The 17,868-nt window shown below is 35.9% G+C and overlaps 1 protein-coding gene across 4 annotated transcripts in view; it reads left to right on the forward strand.

Annotated features, from left to right (window-relative positions):
• VRK2 (VRK serine/threonine kinase 2) overlaps nt 1-17,868 on the forward strand; it is a 104,583-nt gene that overhangs the window by 56,330 nt on the left and 30,385 nt on the right. For all 4 annotated transcript variants that reach the window (XM_073023013.1, XM_007970544.3, XM_007970545.3 and 1 more), the window contains exon 8: nt 12,429-12,561. In XM_073023013.1, coding sequence (XP_072879114.1) covers nt 12,429-12,561 — 133 coding nt within the window. The remainder of the gene's footprint in view (nt 1-12,428; nt 12,562-17,868) is intronic.

Raw genomic sequence — 17,868 nt, forward strand, 5'->3', positions numbered from 1 at the left:
AATAGTATCTCACTTAAAGTGGCATTAGAAGAATCAAATGATTTAAACATGTACAAGTCTTCGACCAGCATCTGGCACATAGTAAGCACTCAGTAACCGCTAGAAAACAATATATTTTTATGATTGGTATGCTGGTAACAAAAGACACCTTTTCTTATTTTGCCCTATAAGAACTCTTCAGATTTATGAAACAAGACATATATTCTGGTTAGATTAAGAAAATGGTAATTTACTAGACTTAGTAAATATAGTTTTTCCCAGGTGTATGATTTGATGATAGATATCCCTCTAGTTATGGGAAATAGAACTATAAGGGTTTAATTTCTATCATAAGGGGAAATGTGTTTACATTTTAGTAATATGTGTACTTTAAGTAGATTGTGGTCTACTTAAATCACCTATCCCCGGTAATAAAATGTAGTTGCCAAGAAAGTTAGTGCTTTCAAAAGTTAATGTTTAACTGTCTACACTCAGTACCTGTTTATTGAGTGTCCACTGAGTCCACTGGTTATACTTCTGTTTCTAAAAGCCAGATGCATACATGACCAGAGAGCAGTTTATGACCAAAATATTTGAGCATCCTGTTTCACAAAGTGTTACATATAGGCTTTTTTTTTTTTTTTCAGTTAATGTGGGAAAATGGCATTTCTGATTTTGAATTACTCCTTGAACTGTGTAAATTAAATGAATTAAAAAGTGTCCTTTTTTAGTGGCTGTTAAAAACCATGGAACTCCAAGGGGCTATGCAGGTAGCACTATTGCTGGCGACCTCAAATACTGTCTTTGAATTTAATAGAATTTGTAGTTAGTGTAAACCAAGTAGGCTACTTCCAATGCTGGATAGTTGTGTTTTATGTAGACACAGCCTATGTATGTTGAACCTTTTTATAATATACCAGTGGCAGTCGAATTATATAAGCTAACAATTTGTGAGTGTCTGCTGTTTACAGATATACCAAGCTCTGATAATGCTTACTGATATACTGAAAAGTCTTGATTAGGTTCAGATTTGAATCAGACAAAGAGGAAGACCATTAAGCCAATGCAATCCAGATTCCCCTCTTCCATTGCTTTTTAAATTTTGTTAATGTATAAACACAGGTTGTGTGTCTTGATTAGACATTAAGAGTATCATAGGTTTCTTATTGTAGTCCTTGAGAACTTGTGTCAAAAGAACAAGTTGGAAATAGCCTGTAATTGAAAAGATTTTCTATAATAGGTGAAGGTATTTTTAGTAAAAAGGCAACTTGCTAGCCTATGAACTGTTGAGGGAATTTTCCCCAGAAGTCTGAAAAACCTATTAAGTCACAGTCCTATTTAATCAAACAGGCTTTGATGTTTTCCTAAAAGAACCAGGTTAGAATAGAAAAGCAGATCATGAGGTCAAAATGCTATTATCATTTAGAATATTACTAAATAGACATCAAGGTTTTGTTTTGATACTTGAATTTATGGTAGTATTTAAGGCAGTCGTAGTCTTGGTCCTGATGGGGCAGAAGATGGAATGAAGCAGTAAGAGAGGCACAGCTTTTCTGGTTGTTATCCAATATAATGACTTCGTGAGCATGTCATTAAGTCTTTCACTCTCAAAAAATATGAAAGGATAAAATTTTCAGTTTGTAAATATGAATAGATATAAGTTCTAGGAGGAAAAAAATGATCCAGCATACAAAGCAGATTAGTTTTAAGAACAAGCACATGTTGCTTCCATCAGAAAACAGAAACTGCTGTTTACAGCTCACTAAAAGATAAAGGATAAACTATAGTTTTGAAAACTGTATCTTCATGCTTATTCTAATAAACCTCATATTTGAAAAGTAAGCCAGCACCTCTTTAAGGTTCTGTTACTTTGTCTAGCTGGAATTGTGATAAAGCACTAGTATCATTTGTGGGGTTTTTTTTAATTGGCAAACAAGGCAGGGTAATTGAGGAGAAACAAAAACGTACTGTATGATAATACAAAACACAAATTTGCATCAAAACATAATAGCATCTGTGAGACTACATCCATGTTTAACAGATACGAGTGATTCTTGTGAACATACACATGTTGCTGCTTCATTTGGTCATATAATGGTTTCATAAGTATGCATGTGATTTATTGTGAAGATTTTTGCCTTATGGTATCTTGTAGAAAAATAGGAAAATATTATTCCCTATTCAAATAAGATAAATGATGGCTTTTTGTTTTAAAGAAAAGCTTTAAAGTTGCTCAATACATGTATATACTCTTCCCAGTGGGTTTTTCTTTTTTATTGGTTGAAGACCTTTTATTTATTTATAAAGTAGTTAACTACAATGCTGTTCATATTGCAAAGTAACTGGCCTTTTTCAGTTTCTTGTGAATTAATCCATTCAATTTCAAGGTCTTCTCTCTTTACACATGATATTTTCTGGAAAAATGTATGGAGTTTTAAAAGTGGTATCTAGCTTGCCATTTTGAAAAGTCATGATGAGTGACTTTCTGCCTAGTATAATTTTTGTCAGTCTCCCATTATGAGACCTTAATGGACACATTTCTCTTTACAGCAAGGAGTGCTAATTGAAAAGATTTAATTGTACAAAACTGTCTAAATTATAAGGTATTATATTGTACAACAGGAAAAATTAGTTTATCTACTTAATATTGTTCTTCATAAGTGACCTCATTTTGAGAGCTGTATATGCATCTATTCTCTCATATGAATCTTCATGGTGGACATAAAATAGTGAACAAATGTGATTTAATGTGTGGTCACATCCCAGTGGACAATGACATTTGTTCACATCAGTGTCCTGCTTCTTTGCCAGCTCCAAATGTTTTTTTCCCTGTCTTCAGCTTACATTCTCCTGCTTCTCATATCAACATCATATCAAGCATTGAGAAATGCTTCCACTTGAGCCAGTCTGGCTGCTTGCTACTCAGGATTCTCGGTTGCGTGAGAAGCAGGAGAGCAGCAGATTTTACTCTTGATGGGAAAGAGGTCCTTTACTTTTTTCCATCAACTTTTACTCTGTCACTCAGTCCTCCATAAATGGACAAACCAGGAACTAGTTGGATTAGGGTGTTAGTCACCAGTCAGCTACTTTGCTTTTGGTACAAAAGTGATTGAATCATTTTCTTACCAAATCTCCCCTTCTTCTTCTTACTCTCTTTTTCTCTATTTATTGAATCCTCACTTACCCAGCCAGTTACACTGTTTGCAGAGTTGTCTTTGACTCTCTCTCTCTCAACCCTCTTATCCAGTAACTTGTGAATCTCTTCTTTGTTTCCCTTCTGCTCACCACTGTCCTAGTCCAACTTCCCGTTGATTGCCTGTATTGTTATATTCTCCTAAATGGACTCTGTGCATCCATTTTCTTCTTATGATGCTGCCAGTGCTGATAATATTATTCTTTGCCAAAAAACCCTTCCATGACATCTATTTGCTTACAAAAATTGTGCCCCACCTTCTTAGCATGGTTTCCAAGGCTCTCTGGAAACTGATGCAAACCTTTCTTTCTCCCTTTTTTTTGTTTTTTGTTTTTTGTTTTTTTTTTGTTTCTGGCTTGTGTTGTGTTTCCACCAACTTCTGTGCCCTCAACACACACTGACACATGCTCTGGTTGCCCTCTTGTGTGTTTCTTATTCCCTGCCTCCATCTGTGGAAATCTTAGAAATTATTCAGTACCCAACTTAAATGTTGCTTCTTTCTCTGAGTCTCCCTATTAGAAATAGTCTTTCCTTGCTGTATAATTTCATAGACTTTTATGCTTTTGTCAGAGTACACGTTACCTCTAGGCCTGTAGATGTGCTTATGCCATCTCCCTTTCTGCTATATGAGGCATATGGAAAATAACTCAGAACTTCTGGCCAGATTGGTTTAGGTTCAAATCTCAGCTTTGCCATTTACTAGAATTTATTTGTTTTACATAGATAACCTAGCCTTACTCATCCTTTTTTTCTAATTTTCAAAAGATCTTAAAATAACTTCTTAGGGTCATGAGGACTAAATGATTTGATTTATGTAAAGTATTTAATGCTCTGACAGCAAGTATTCAATAAGTATGCATTCATTTTTCTTTTTCTTTTTTGAAGTGTACATTTCCTATTTATTATGCTTGGCACTCAGGTATCTGTTAAAATATTTAGTTCAGTTTGTCTAATTATTATCAATTCAAATCAATAAAAATTTATTTAAACCAACTGTGCAGAAGGCCTTAGAGTAGGTGCTGTTACGGATACAAAAATGGATATACGACATTATCCTGGTCCCTCAACCCCTAGGAGCCTACAGCCTTTAAACGTGGAGCCAAAGCATAAATTTAAAAAAGCTAAATAACTTTATGCATTGTTAAAATAGCAAATTCATGTGTACAAGGGGAAAACCCAGTAAATTGCCTTGCGCTTAAAAGGATCTGTATTAGTCTGTTCTCATACTGCTATGAAAAAAAAAATACCTGAGACTAGGTAATTTATAAAGAGAGGAGGTTTAATTATTTATAAAGAAAGGAAGTTTAATTGACTCACAGTTCTGCATGGCTAGGGAGGCCCCAGGTTACTACATCATGGCAGAAGGGGAAGCAAATATGTCCTACTTCACATGGTGGCAGGAGAGAGAAGTGCAGAGGGAAAGGGGGAAAAGCCCCTTATGAAACCATCAGATCTCAGGAGAATTCACTCACTATCACAAGAACAGTGGAGGGTAACCACCCTCATAATCTAATCACTTCCCAGGAGGTCCTTCCCTCAGCATATGGGGATTACAATTCAGATTACAATTCAAGATGAGATTTTGGGTGGAGACACAGCCAAACCATTTCAGGTTCTACATATAAGGGCCCTTCTCTTGCAACTCACCAGAGAGAGATTTCACAGGGTTCTTTCTATATATACATATACATATACTTATTTATTTATTTATTTATTTTGAGATGGGGTCTTATTCTATTGCCCACAAAATCACAGAGTTCTTTTTAAACATTAGCTTTACTCACCCATCTGGAAAAATAAAGCAGTGTAAAAGCCTACAAGCATCAGGAAGCAAAGAAGACTGGAAATACAGGCTTAACTAAGTATAGAACTTGAGAATATGGCATACCTGTACCTGTGTATAAATCTGGCCAGGTAAAATAGGAAGGTGATTTTCTAGACAGGCTGCTGAGTATATGAAACTTGTATTTTTCGTGATCATACTCAAAGGCTAATTTGCTTTTCATCTTCATTCCATTCTTTAATCAAGGCTGTGATTTATTGACCCCTCTGTCATAAATTGGGGAGAACATGTACATACATGTATTCAGCAACTTTAAAGGGTTTTCTTTAGAACAAAAAGCAATCATTTATCTTATTTCAAAGGGCATAATTATTCTTATTTTTTCCAACAACATACCACAATGCAAAAAATCTTCACAATAAATCAAATGCATATTTATGAAAATAACTATATGACCAAAAGAGAATGAAACATGGAATGAAGCAGCAGCATGTTTATGTTCACCAGAATCATTCATATCTGTTAAAACATACATGTAGCCTCACAGATGCTACTGTGTTTTGGTACAAATTTGTGCTTTGTATTACTATATAGTACTTTTTTGTTTCTCCTCAATTTCCCTACCTTGTTTACCAAGAATGGTGTTCTCGGGGAGGCCAATACTGAGATAGAATTAGGAGGGCAAGGGCTTTTCGGAGGCAAGAAATCTAATGCCCATGAAAGATAAAAGGGGAGGAAGCCGGATTGAACAGGGAAGGCTTTCAGAGTGGGATGCTGATCTGACACTTGTGAAAGGAAAGGGAACAAGAGGCAGAATTGAGGAGGGAGAGCTTCAGACATGATGCAGATCTGACAAAATCTCAGTGCTCGCTCCCGACACTGGGGAGCTCAAAGCAAAGCTTACCCATTAGGAGAGACCCCAGCTATGCAGAAATAGTCACACACTCTCCGTGATCAACGGCCCAGGAACAGTGTGGCCTTGGTGCACATGCTGTGGTAATCCCAGTGGTCCTCCCCCTAGTGGGTGTCAGCTTATTGCATTCCTCACAAGTAAAGGGCCACTTCTTTCTTGATGGGATTACACCTCAGTGGCTGCAACACTACCTTTTCAATCATAAAATATCAAAATTGAAAGCCCATAAAAGCGTTAGTTAAAATTAGTTGTTTATTGGAGGAGTTGAGAAGTTCACTAAAATAACAAAACCCTTGGACAGGCTGGCCTTAGTGAGTGTTGGGTGGCTTACATCATTTGGAAATATAGTATTTTTCATCTGTTAAATGTCAATAATGACATCCATCTTCCCTATCTACCTCACAAAGTAATAAAAAAAAAAAAAAAAGTCTAAGAAAGGCGAGAAAACCATGTGAGAGTCAATATAGGGTAATAGAAAAATCTCTGTGTCAAGGTGAAGGGATGCAGATAGGGCTGTCCCTTGTACTCATGGAGAGGGGAAATGATTGCTACATTCAGAAAAAGTACATAAAAGGACAATCATTTGAAATGCGTTAGGGAGGCTGGGCACAGCAGCTGACGCCTGTAACCCAGCACTTTGGGATGCTGAAGCAGGAGGATTGCTTGAGCCCCGGAGTTCAAGACCAGCTCAGGCAACAAAGTGAGACCCCATCTCTATTTTTAAAAAATAAAAATAAAAATAATTGTATAGGGAGTAACTATTTATATATTCCTATGGCTAGTCGTACTACAACGCAAATAATCACACCTCCCTGATCTGGGTATAAATCTTGAGTTCCCTAGCAGGCTTGTTTAAAACTAGGGGTATTACATATATTTACAATTAAAATGAAAAAAATTAGCCAGTTGTTTTTGATTTCACAGAAAAAAAAAAGGTAATATGTTCAAAAAGTTAAACTGAAACAAGTTTTATTTTAGATTAGAGATTGGCAACTTTTTCTGTAAAGAGCCAGATAGCAAATATTTTAGGCTTTTATGAGTTCTGTGGGTCACATATGGTTCTCTGTTGCATTTTCTTCTCTTTTTCTTTCCCTTTACAATTCCATAAAATGTAAAAATTATTCTTAGCTTTAGGGTGTATAAAAATAGGACCTAGACTGTGACCCCTACTATAGATTTAGTTCTGCACAAACTCATTTTTGACTTCAACATAATTTCAGAAGTTGACAGAACCCTCAATTCTATATTGTATTTTTGAAAAAAGAGAATGGAATTTGGAAGTCATATCAGCCAGGATTCAAATCCTGCTTTCATCCTTTACTAGCTCTGTGACTTGGGCAAGTTATTTAACTGCTGGGATGCTCAGCTTTCTTATGTGTAAAATAAAACCAGTGCTACCAGGCTGGATTTGTTTGTCTGGATTTTATGAAATAATTTGAGAAAGGTACTTTGCCCAGTGATTATTAGATAATAGAACCTCAAAAGATATTACTTCATTTCTTCCTTTCCTTTACTTATTTGATAGTATTTTCTAGTGTTCACTCCCCCACACCTCCTTTGTTCTAGCAAAATTCTAGACTCTTTCTCTACTAAGTCATCTTAGTAGAACTCTCAGTGTGACCTAATTGTAGTCTGTAGGGGTGGATAGAAAACTTCTCTTCCATTCTGTCCGAAGGGTCAGTGAAATAAGCTGACAGTATAGTAACGGGGGGGGGGGGGGGGGAAGGCCTACAAATTTATTATGTATATGGACACGGGAGTCCTGAAAATATGAGACTCAAAGAAGGTCCAGATGGTTGAGGCTTAAATACCCTCTTCATATGGAAGAGGGAAGTGGGGAAGTATATGCGATTTTAGAAGCAAATGACTTTTAGGGGAAGTGAATGAACCCAAACAACAGACTACTCACCTCGGACAAAGTTGTTCTGAGCTCTGGGGGACATTGCAGCACATTGTGGGAAGCTGAAGGGTGGAACTTCACTATGAACACAAGTTGTCTTAATATGTGGGTAAAGTCTCTTAGGTAATCTCTTGGAACTGCTCTCAGAAGACTAAAAGCCTGTCTGAGTGTGGTTATGACTTTTAGTCTTTTCTTTGGTGACTAATCTTTCCTGATTATTTGATGAGATTCCTAGGGAGGAGTTTTAAGACAATTGCATTTCTAGGCCGGGCACAGTGGCTCATGCCTGTAATCCCAGCACTTTGGGAGGCCGAGGCAGGTGGATCACGAGGTCAGGAGTTCGAGACCAGGCTGGCCAACATGGTGAAACCCCACCTCTACTAAAAATACAAAAATTAGCCAGGCGTGGTGGCACACGACTATAATCCCAGCTCCTTAGGAGGCTGAGGCAGGAGAATCACTTGAACCCGGGAGGCAGAGGCTGCAGTGAGCTGAGGCTGTGCCACTGCACTCCAGCCTGGGCAACGGGAGCGAAACTCCATCTCAAAAGAAAAAAAAAGAAAAAGACAGTTGTGTTTCCTCTGGAAGAACTTCCCTTAATCAGATGATGGAACTTCAGAGAGAGCCCCTCCTGCTGCTTCTGGAAAGAAAGAGGACCACAGAGACAGCGAGCAGAAGTACAGACACAGACCTTGGTTCTGAGGCTTATTTCTGAGGCCTTTCAGTTTCCTTTAATTCAAAGTTCTGGCTGGGCACCATGGCTCACGCCTGTAATCCCAGCACTTTGGGAGGCCAAGGTGAGTAGATCACTTCAGGTCAGGAGTTCGACACCAGCCTGGCTAACATGGTGAAACCCCATCTCTACTAAAAATACAAAAAATAAAAAATAAAAAAATTAGGCGGGCGTGGGGCTGAGGCGGGAGAATCGCTGGAACCCAGGAGGCAGAGGTTGCAGTGAGCCGAGATCGCACCACTGCACTCCAGCCTGGGTGACAAAGCAAGACTCCATCTCAAAATAAAATAAAATAAAATAAAATAAAATAAAATAAAAATAAAAAAGTTTTTAGCATGCCAAAGTGCCGTAATTTGGAATATTATTTTCTGAGCCCCAACAAGTCAAATTCATTTGTCAATATTTTGATTACTTGGGACAGATTATTGACTTGACTTCTTCTTACATATAGTTTCTACTCACCAAAGGCAGTCATTCCTAGATCTCTTTCATAGTGCCCATAATCTTATATTTTAAAAATATATTAATATATACTAGTGACAAAACTTCTGTGAGAATCTTAGAGAATATTTCCTAGAATTTTCTAAAGGATATTTATATCCTTTTATATTTATATTTATATAAATACTTTGAACTGTGTGATAAGCCAGTGGATAAAAGTCCAAACTAGGAAAAAAAGATTTATATGAAGGTTGAGGGTAGGGATGGATGGTTGTTCATTTTGCTAAAGGAGTCTTAACTCTACTGTTTTGCTCAATAGCTTTTCATGATTATTTGAATTCTACCTGTAACTTCCTACGAAGACCTCCAAGAACATTTCTCGTTGATTGGAAAACAACAAGTGTTGTTGGAGAGATTTCTTTCTTAGAGTGCATGCTCCTCAAGGTTGTACCCGTGTATGTTGTAAAATGTTTTTAGGTCTGAAATACTCATGGACTGAAATAGTCAGCAAATAGCTAATGTATGTCTTCTTTATTGTATTGTCAGCTTTTTGTCTTTGTTTTTTTTTTTTTTTTTTTAATTGTTGTTGTTTTCTTTTTTTGAGACAGAGTCTTGCTCTGTTGCCCAGGCTAGAGTACAGTGGCACAATCTCGTCTCACTCAATCTCAGTCTTTCAGGTTCAAGCGATTCTCTTGCCTCAGCCTCCTGAGTAGCTCAGATTACAGACATGTGCCACCATGCCACCACGCCTGGCTATTTTTTATATTTTTAGTAGAGATGGGGTTTCACCATGTTGGCCAGGCTAGTCTTGAACTCCTGATCTCAAGTGATCTGCCTACCTTGGCCTCCCAAAGTGGTGGGATTACAAGCATGAGCCACCATGCCTGGCCAGTTTTTCATCTTTATATTAAATGTAAACCCTATACTGCCCTTCAATGTTTGAGCAACCTAGCACAACCCAGAGGTCTGTAGCTTAGTGATGACAGAGACAGCCTTAGTATTCCCCTTAGCTTGACACAACTTGACAGGCTTCTTCCTGACTGTAGGCCCCTGACGTCTTTTCTTAAAGCATTAACTTAAGAATACTTGAAATTATAAATTCTTTTCTTTCCCTTTGAGATAATAAGTTTTCTATCAGCCACCTGCCAGTTGTATAACCCAAGATGGTCATTCCTCTGCAGGGTATTAATCATTGTGGGAGGTAGGAGCCTTAGTACCAAGTAGCAAACATAGATGGCATGATCACTTTGACCAGCCTTGCTGTAACATCCTTTGGTACTTTTCTGCTGTCTCACCCCAGTGCTTTAAAACTCCCACCTTTTGTTTCACTGAAGTTTAGTTCAAACTCTCGTCCGTATTGCACTTGCCTCTCTCCTATTGCAGTAGTCTCGAATAAAATCTTATGTTTTTAACTTGTCTGGTACTATTTCCCTTTAACAGTGATTGAGAGTAAAAGCTCTAGAGTCAGAATTGCCATAAATTCCTGACTTCATTTTACTACACAAGCCACATAACCTCACTAAACTTCAGTTTCTAGATGAATAAAATGGAGATAATGGGACTTGCAGCATCAGTAGATGTAAGGCACTTAGCATACTGCTTGGTGCATAGTAGGCACCTCATAAAATTTAAGTCTTATTTCTTTGTACTGGTGAGTACATTAAAAAAGCTTCTTGATGGCTCTTTTTTAAAATAGTAAACTATTAAAATACAATTCCATTTGTGTAATTACCAATATGTTCATTTTTGGGATATCAGCTTTGTAATGTGAAGCCTGTTTAGTTCTTGAAATAAAGACAAAAATGCATCAGACACAATGAAAGCAAGCAACCTGTTCCATATCTGATCCTGATGTGTCTAGCTGAGTTAGGGCAGAGAGGTCAGTTACTTCTGAGGCCATGTTAAGAAATAGCATCTGTGGGAGAGAGAGAGAAACTGAAATATTTGTTTTCAGACAGCCTTGCAAGTTACTCCAACAAATGAAGAAAACTCTGTGCTGTTTATATTTTAAAGTTTAAAATATCTCTTACTGAGCCTATCCTAAAACCAAAAACTTAAACTAAAATTCAAATGCAGAATTTCCTCTTAATAGTTACATTTTAAAGTGCAGATTATATGGTAAATACTCTATTGTCTTGAAGCTGCATTATGAAACACTGCCCTTAATTTTAAAGAAATGTGTATGAAATGATACATTTTCCAAGTTGAAACTGCTTTCTTTTTCTGGGGTGGGGGAATGGTAACCACAGTTGGGAACTACTATTTTCTGACTACATGTCACAGTAAATGTCTAGTCAAAACACTTCTCCATTCAATATATGCTCTGTCTGTAAAACTGCTTCTCCCCCTTCCTTTTCTCTCCAAAAGTAATCTGAGGTAAATTCACTTGAATTGCTATCTGACTTTTAACAATCTGTATTCTGTTTGGAGACCCTGCTTGCAATTCTAACTGACTTAGAAAGATAACAGTGATAATACGGATTCATGTGAAAGGTCAAAAGTTCTGCATTGATGTTCCATTCATAAATACAGATAACATAATAGTGTTTCTTGTGTTTTGGTCGAGTCATTACCTCCTACAGTCTCTTCACTATCATTATGTTTCCTGTTAAAGGGGACTCATAACATTAGGTTTACAGTTGACCTATGACAATGCCAGGGTTAGGGGTGCTGACCCCTGCTCCCCTGCACAGTCAGAAATTTGCGTAATTTTAATTTTTGACTCCAAAACTTTACTAATATTCTACTGTTTACCAGAAGCCTTCCTGATAGCATAAACAATCGAGTAATACATATTTTGTTGTTCTATGTATTATACATACCGTATTCTTACAATAAAGTAAGATAAAGAAAAGAAAATGTTAAGAAAATCATAAGGAAGAGAAAATATATTTACTATTTATTAAGTGGAAGTGGATCATCATGAAGTTCTTCGTCGTCTTCACGTTGAGTATGCTGAGAAAGGAGGGGTTGGTCTTGCCATCTCAGGTATGGCAGAAGCAGCAGAAAATCTGCATATAAGTGGACCTGTGCAGTTCAAACCCATGTTATTCAAAATCAGGTTTATCTTTTTAGAATGTTTGCTGTTATCTCCTCTTCCTGCTTGAAATAGTTTTATGTTTCAGGGAGGGGTTACAGGAAAAAGCAGAGCCTCCTCAACTGTGTGAATACAAATAAAAAGACATATTGTGGTTTATGATGTCTAGATGCCCACCTGGAGGGAAGGAAATTTAGGAGCAAAATAAAAAGATTAAAAATCTAAGTCAACTCAGAAATAAGATATGCCAATGATGAAGAAAGAATTTAAGTTGGAAAGTTAGTTATTATGGCCCCCAGCTGTACATATTTTATCCTAAGGCACCATTTGGTTTGATAAAATGTAGATCTGAGGCTGCTCTTAACCTATCAGTTTCTTAAGACTTAATTATAAAGGTTATGTTTTCAGAGGACAAAGGCATTATTCATTTGTCTGTGCTTGTCTTCCAGGTTTATCTTGCAGATTATGGACTTTCCTACAGATATTGTCCCAATGGGAACCACAAACAGTATCAGGAAAATCCTAGAAAAGGCCATAATGGGACAATAGAGTTTACCAGCTTGGATGCCCACAAGGGAGTAGGTGGGTTTCTTTTTTCTTTTTCTTATTTTATTTCAGAAGAGTGATTAGAGACAAGGGTAGTGAGGCTGCATGAAATGACCTTTGCATAGTCAGTTTGAAGCATAAGAGCACTGGTGAGATTTTTTATCAAAAGTAGTGAATTCCTGTTATGCCAATGAATATTTCTTCTAACAGTGGAAAGAAATATAGGCTATGACAAGTGATGAAGGAGAAAAATGTGTCAAGTAAGCAAAACTTGCTCATTTTGGCCAGAAAATCGCAGTTTGTATAGGTAAAACTTGGAGGTCAGCACTGAATGTTTATACTGAAGTGAATATTACAGATTTGGTAAAGTTGCACGTGGACCAGGTGCAGTGGCTCACGCCTATAATCCCAGCACTTTGGGAGGCTGAGGCAGGAGGATCGCTTGAACCCAGGAGTTCAAGACCAGTTTGGGCAGCATGGTGAAACCCCATCTCTACAAAAAAATACAAAAGGGTTGGCACTTGCCTGTGGTCCCAGCTGCTTGTGAGGCTGAGGTGGGAGGAGGATCACTTGAGGCAAGGAGGTTGAGGCTGCTGCAGTGAGCCATAATCACACCCCTGCTCCCCAACCTGGGTGACAGAGCAAGACCCCTCAGAAAAAAAAAAAAAAAAAAATTGCACATGTGAATAATTATTCCTGTTTTTCCACTGTACCTTTACCAAAGCTTCAGAAGATACCATCTCTCAACAATAAGGATATTTTTTTCTGAAACAATAAAGTGTTAATTTGTGGAAATCTCTCCCAGTTGCCTTTCATATATCTTACTTATTTAAACTCACTTTGATGGTATTGGAAACACATTTGCAGGTAAATTACATACATAGTCCTTTTATTGGATATTGATTGTACTGCCTTGCATTCCAAGGCAGACTTAATTCAACAATTCCCTAATTAGTTAAAGTCATAACCTATGTCTTGTATTCATTTACCATTAATTAAACCTTAGCTGTTTATTACACTGCAGTCCAAATCCAATAGCCGACCCAGAAAGCCATGGAAAAGGAAGTAGGAGGTCAATATTGAAAATATATGGTGCCGAGTCCCACTGATGGTTGCTTTGTTCACAATCAATATGGTCAATGCAACTGTACTTTCTTAGTTGCTCTGTCAGCAAGACAAAAAGTCAATTCTAATGTTATGCTAGTGAAAAAAATGGTGATTATTGAAAAACTTTGGCTTTCAAAATTATATTCTTTGTAAACTTTGTTTACAAAGTATTTTCAAATATGCTAAACCAAACAAATAATTTTTAAACAGCTTTGAAAAGACCACGTTTTCACCAAAAGACAGATATTCGCAATTCTTAATGGTTGTTGAACTGCTACCCTAAACTGATGCTTTCTAACAAGTTTTAGTTGTTGAAAACAACTGTATATTATTGCCTTTTCTATTAAAAGGACCATTGACCATGTAATGTAGAGGGTCTTGATCATTTTGCAGAGCATTAAAACCCATACTAGCTTAAGGTAGGCCAATGCAAAAGTAAAACAAGTATAACTTCTTCCTTTCAGAAAGATTCATAGGCTGAATTTTCTGAAATGAAAATTATCTTTTATATTCCTGATCAAAGTAAAAAATGACTACTTTTTTTTCAAGTATAGTTTGGTTAGAAAAGTAATGATCAGTAAGAAATTTTGCAGTGTTGTATGATTTTTCAGTATTCACATTGTTCATAAATTAGTGAGAATTTAAAGATAATATAGAATGTATCTTACATTAAGAAATGTGAGAATTAAGTACTCAAGAAATGTAAGAATTAAATGCTCATGAATAGTGGGTTTTTTTCCAATCTAAAGTTCTTTCACTCTCAGTGAAATTTTGTTTTTCATCTTTGCCAGATTTATTCTGTTATACCTAATAGAATTTTTAGGAACAGTACTTTTTTGATAATGGTATAACTGGAAATTCATCATACATGTCCTTAAGCATCGGTCCAGTTATATTAATAATGATACCAACTTATGTTTGAGTCATTTATTTCAACTGGTAGTTCTAATACTGCTCTGATCTAGTTTTGAGTAGTGGAATTGCTAAGAAACCACTGTGATTGTGGAAGGAGAAATGGAGTTGTTATGTGTTAGTATGGTCAGTGTTTGGACTGTGGTAAATCTGAAAGACCTATTCAATTAATTTCATTGCTTAGGGTGTCGTTTTCATTGTGTTGTCTTCTTGAAAGATATGAACACATTTTCATTTTTTAGTCTACTTTCATTTTTCATTCCAAAATCTTAATGCATGTTGAATATGTTGGTAAGATTTCACCACCCTTGGTCTTTGGGGAGAAGACTGAACTGAGAATGATCACAGAAAGATGGTATTACATCCCTGGGAGGTATATTCAGGGAAGAACCTACATTAAATATTTTTGGGATTTGCTGAAAAGTTATATGATAGAATGGATATTCATTTTTATCAAAGGTTTCACCAGATTCCTATAAAATAGTAGATTTCCTTAATGTATTTTAAACAGGATTTACACTAAAATTCTAGGCATATTTTTATATATGTATATATACACATACACACCCACATATATATTTGCTGACATTTTAACGTGACGTTTTAGTCTGGGATATAAAATGGAAGGTATGATATCTTCAAATGTCTGAATACTGTTCACTCCTGTATTTTACATTTAATTTTCGAAAGTAAAACATTTCAGTTGATGATTTTATTAGAAAATAAATAATCATTTAGCCATATCTAGAAACAAGAATAAACAATGCCATAAAGCCTATAGGAAAATGCAGGTCAGATTCATAAATATTCATGTGTTTACTTTCAATACAGCCACGATGTAGTTTAATCTTAGAAAAAATTTTTTTTCAGTCCAACTATGAGATCAAATACTGAGGAAAAATAGTGCAAAATAAAGTATAAAGAGCAAAAAAAAAAAAAAGAAAAAAATTCACTAGGATATAGAACTTATAGGTGCCAGAGCATTTGCCAAGTGTCAGGTCTATCTCTTGGTCAAGCCAAGAGACCTGAAGAGAAATACTCAAGCTTCAGTGTAAAACTGACTTATGAGTTAGCCACTCAATAGAGACTACTATTAGCCTGATCAGACTATCTGTTCTGTGCTACTTTTTGTAGCAGGTTATTAAAAAACTCAAGCTAAATCTCATTTTTCTATGGATTGAGTTTTTATAATGAAGGAACTTGTATAAGCTGCCAATCAGCCATTACATCTAAGCATTTTCTAATTCAAATTTACGTAAAAGGAGGGTAGTTAAAAGGGAAAAAAATTAGCTATTACGTTATTACAAACCAAAAGATATGCACGGAGATGTATAGAGATGGATGGACAGATGGATGAATGGATGGATAACTATTCCTAGAACTCCTATACATCTGCATATCTGTATGGTTTTTTTTTTAAATGTGGTTATTCTTCCAAACTCAATTCTCTTGTGTGACCTTTAGGTCACTTTTGTAAGTGGCTAAAGTGCTTCATTTAATATAAAATTAGAGTAATATATGTTGGGCTTATTTTTTCTATTATTAATTTTTTTATTCTTTACAAAAACTAACATGTATAAACACTGACATATTTTGGGCTTATTGCCTGATATTTAAAGACAATTATATTTGTGTCAAATATACTATTTTAAAATTTGTTACATTCTTAGTAATGTTAAAAAGCAATATTTGAATCAATGTGTGGTATAGATTTTTGTAGATTTTTCTACTCACTGAGGCATGCAGTCAATACCTAATTTCTCTAGAGATACACTGCATTTAACATATTGAGCTTTTTTAAATACTTCAGACCTGTGCATTGAGTCTATAATACCTATCTTAATTTGACATCTTTGATGACCATAAAATATATCTAAATTGTATTTTAAATGTCCATTTGTTTATCCAATATATTTAGTATCAAAGAAATAAATATATTGAATATTTTTTTTTTATTTTTGCCAATTGCTACGATACGTGAAATCCAAGTCTTGTGTTGTTTCTTTCATGGTTTCATTTCACTCTAATCTAGCACTCCAACTTACAAAATGTATGTGAAATAAACTGAGAATGTATTTTCATGCTACCAAATTTGGGGAAATGACATGGTTTACGCAATACTTATGTCTGGGCCTTTTGGTTGGGTTAAGAATACTTACATTGGCCAAGTCTAAGATACATTTGCTCTATTGAATGACTTTTCCTAAGTTTCACACACACAAAACTAGGGCTTAAAATTTAAAAGGTACTGAAAAAATAAGAGAGGCCTGGGTTTAATATTTTATCTGAAATATGACACATTACATCCTAATATTTCCTAATATCCTTTTTGAAATTGCAGTAAGTCATGATCACCATAAAATATTCTGGATCTTTATACACCAGAATTGACAAAATACTGAATTGCATAGGTTACCAGTTTGAAAACTAAGAATAAACTTTAAATTTGTTCTGCAGATAGTCACCATTCACTTTGTCAGATTGTTTCACTTATTCAGATGTTTTCTGCTTTCTTACTGTCTTTCTGAGCACATGTATTAATATCTTGGGCATTTGAACTCTGCTTGATGCAGAAATTTTCAAGTTTATTTGAAAATTTCCTACTGAACCTGTTTTTCTTCATACTCCATGTTACTCAGTATAAGAAATAAAATGAAACAGAAAACACTTTAGGCAAATAAGGAGATAAATCTTGGAATTAATATGTAGACTTTTCTTTTTCTCCCACTTCCTCTTTCAGTCCATTTGGTGAATTGGGCTAGTTTTATTCCAGTTTGTCTTTAGACCAAGGACTAGTTCACTAAGATAACTTATCTGTTGTTCTTATAACAGTTCAGAAGGACCATTTGTCACTTTATAGTTAAATATTTTAACGAATCCTTCTTCATTGGAATGAAATAACTTAAAAGAAATAATTTCATGAAAGGATAGTAACCTGAAAAATTTGGTCAGTGATGCAGCTTAGATATCCGGATCTTCCACTTATTTATTCCTTGCCAAAACCACTATTTTTGTGTCAGTATGTGTTGGTGCTTTAAGTTTAAATGCCTGCTTCAAATACCTTCCTCACTATGGAAGTCATGTGTTTAATGTTGTTTGGTGTTAAAACTAATGATGGAGGCAAAGTAATTATTATTTTTTTTGTTTTTATTTTTTTCTGAGATGGAGTCTGTCTCTGTCACCCCTGCTGGAGCACAGTGGTGCTATCTTGGCTCACTGCAACCTCCACCTCCTGGGTTCAAGCAATTCTCCTGCTTCAGCCTCCTGAGTAGCTGGGATTACAGGTGTGTGCCACCACGCCTGGCTAATTTTTGTATTTTTAGT

This window comes from Chlorocebus sabaeus, chromosome 14, assembly GCF_047675955.1.
Source record: "Chlorocebus sabaeus isolate Y175 chromosome 14, mChlSab1.0.hap1, whole genome shotgun sequence".
Lineage (NCBI taxonomy): Eukaryota > Metazoa > Chordata > Mammalia > Primates > Cercopithecidae > Chlorocebus > Chlorocebus sabaeus.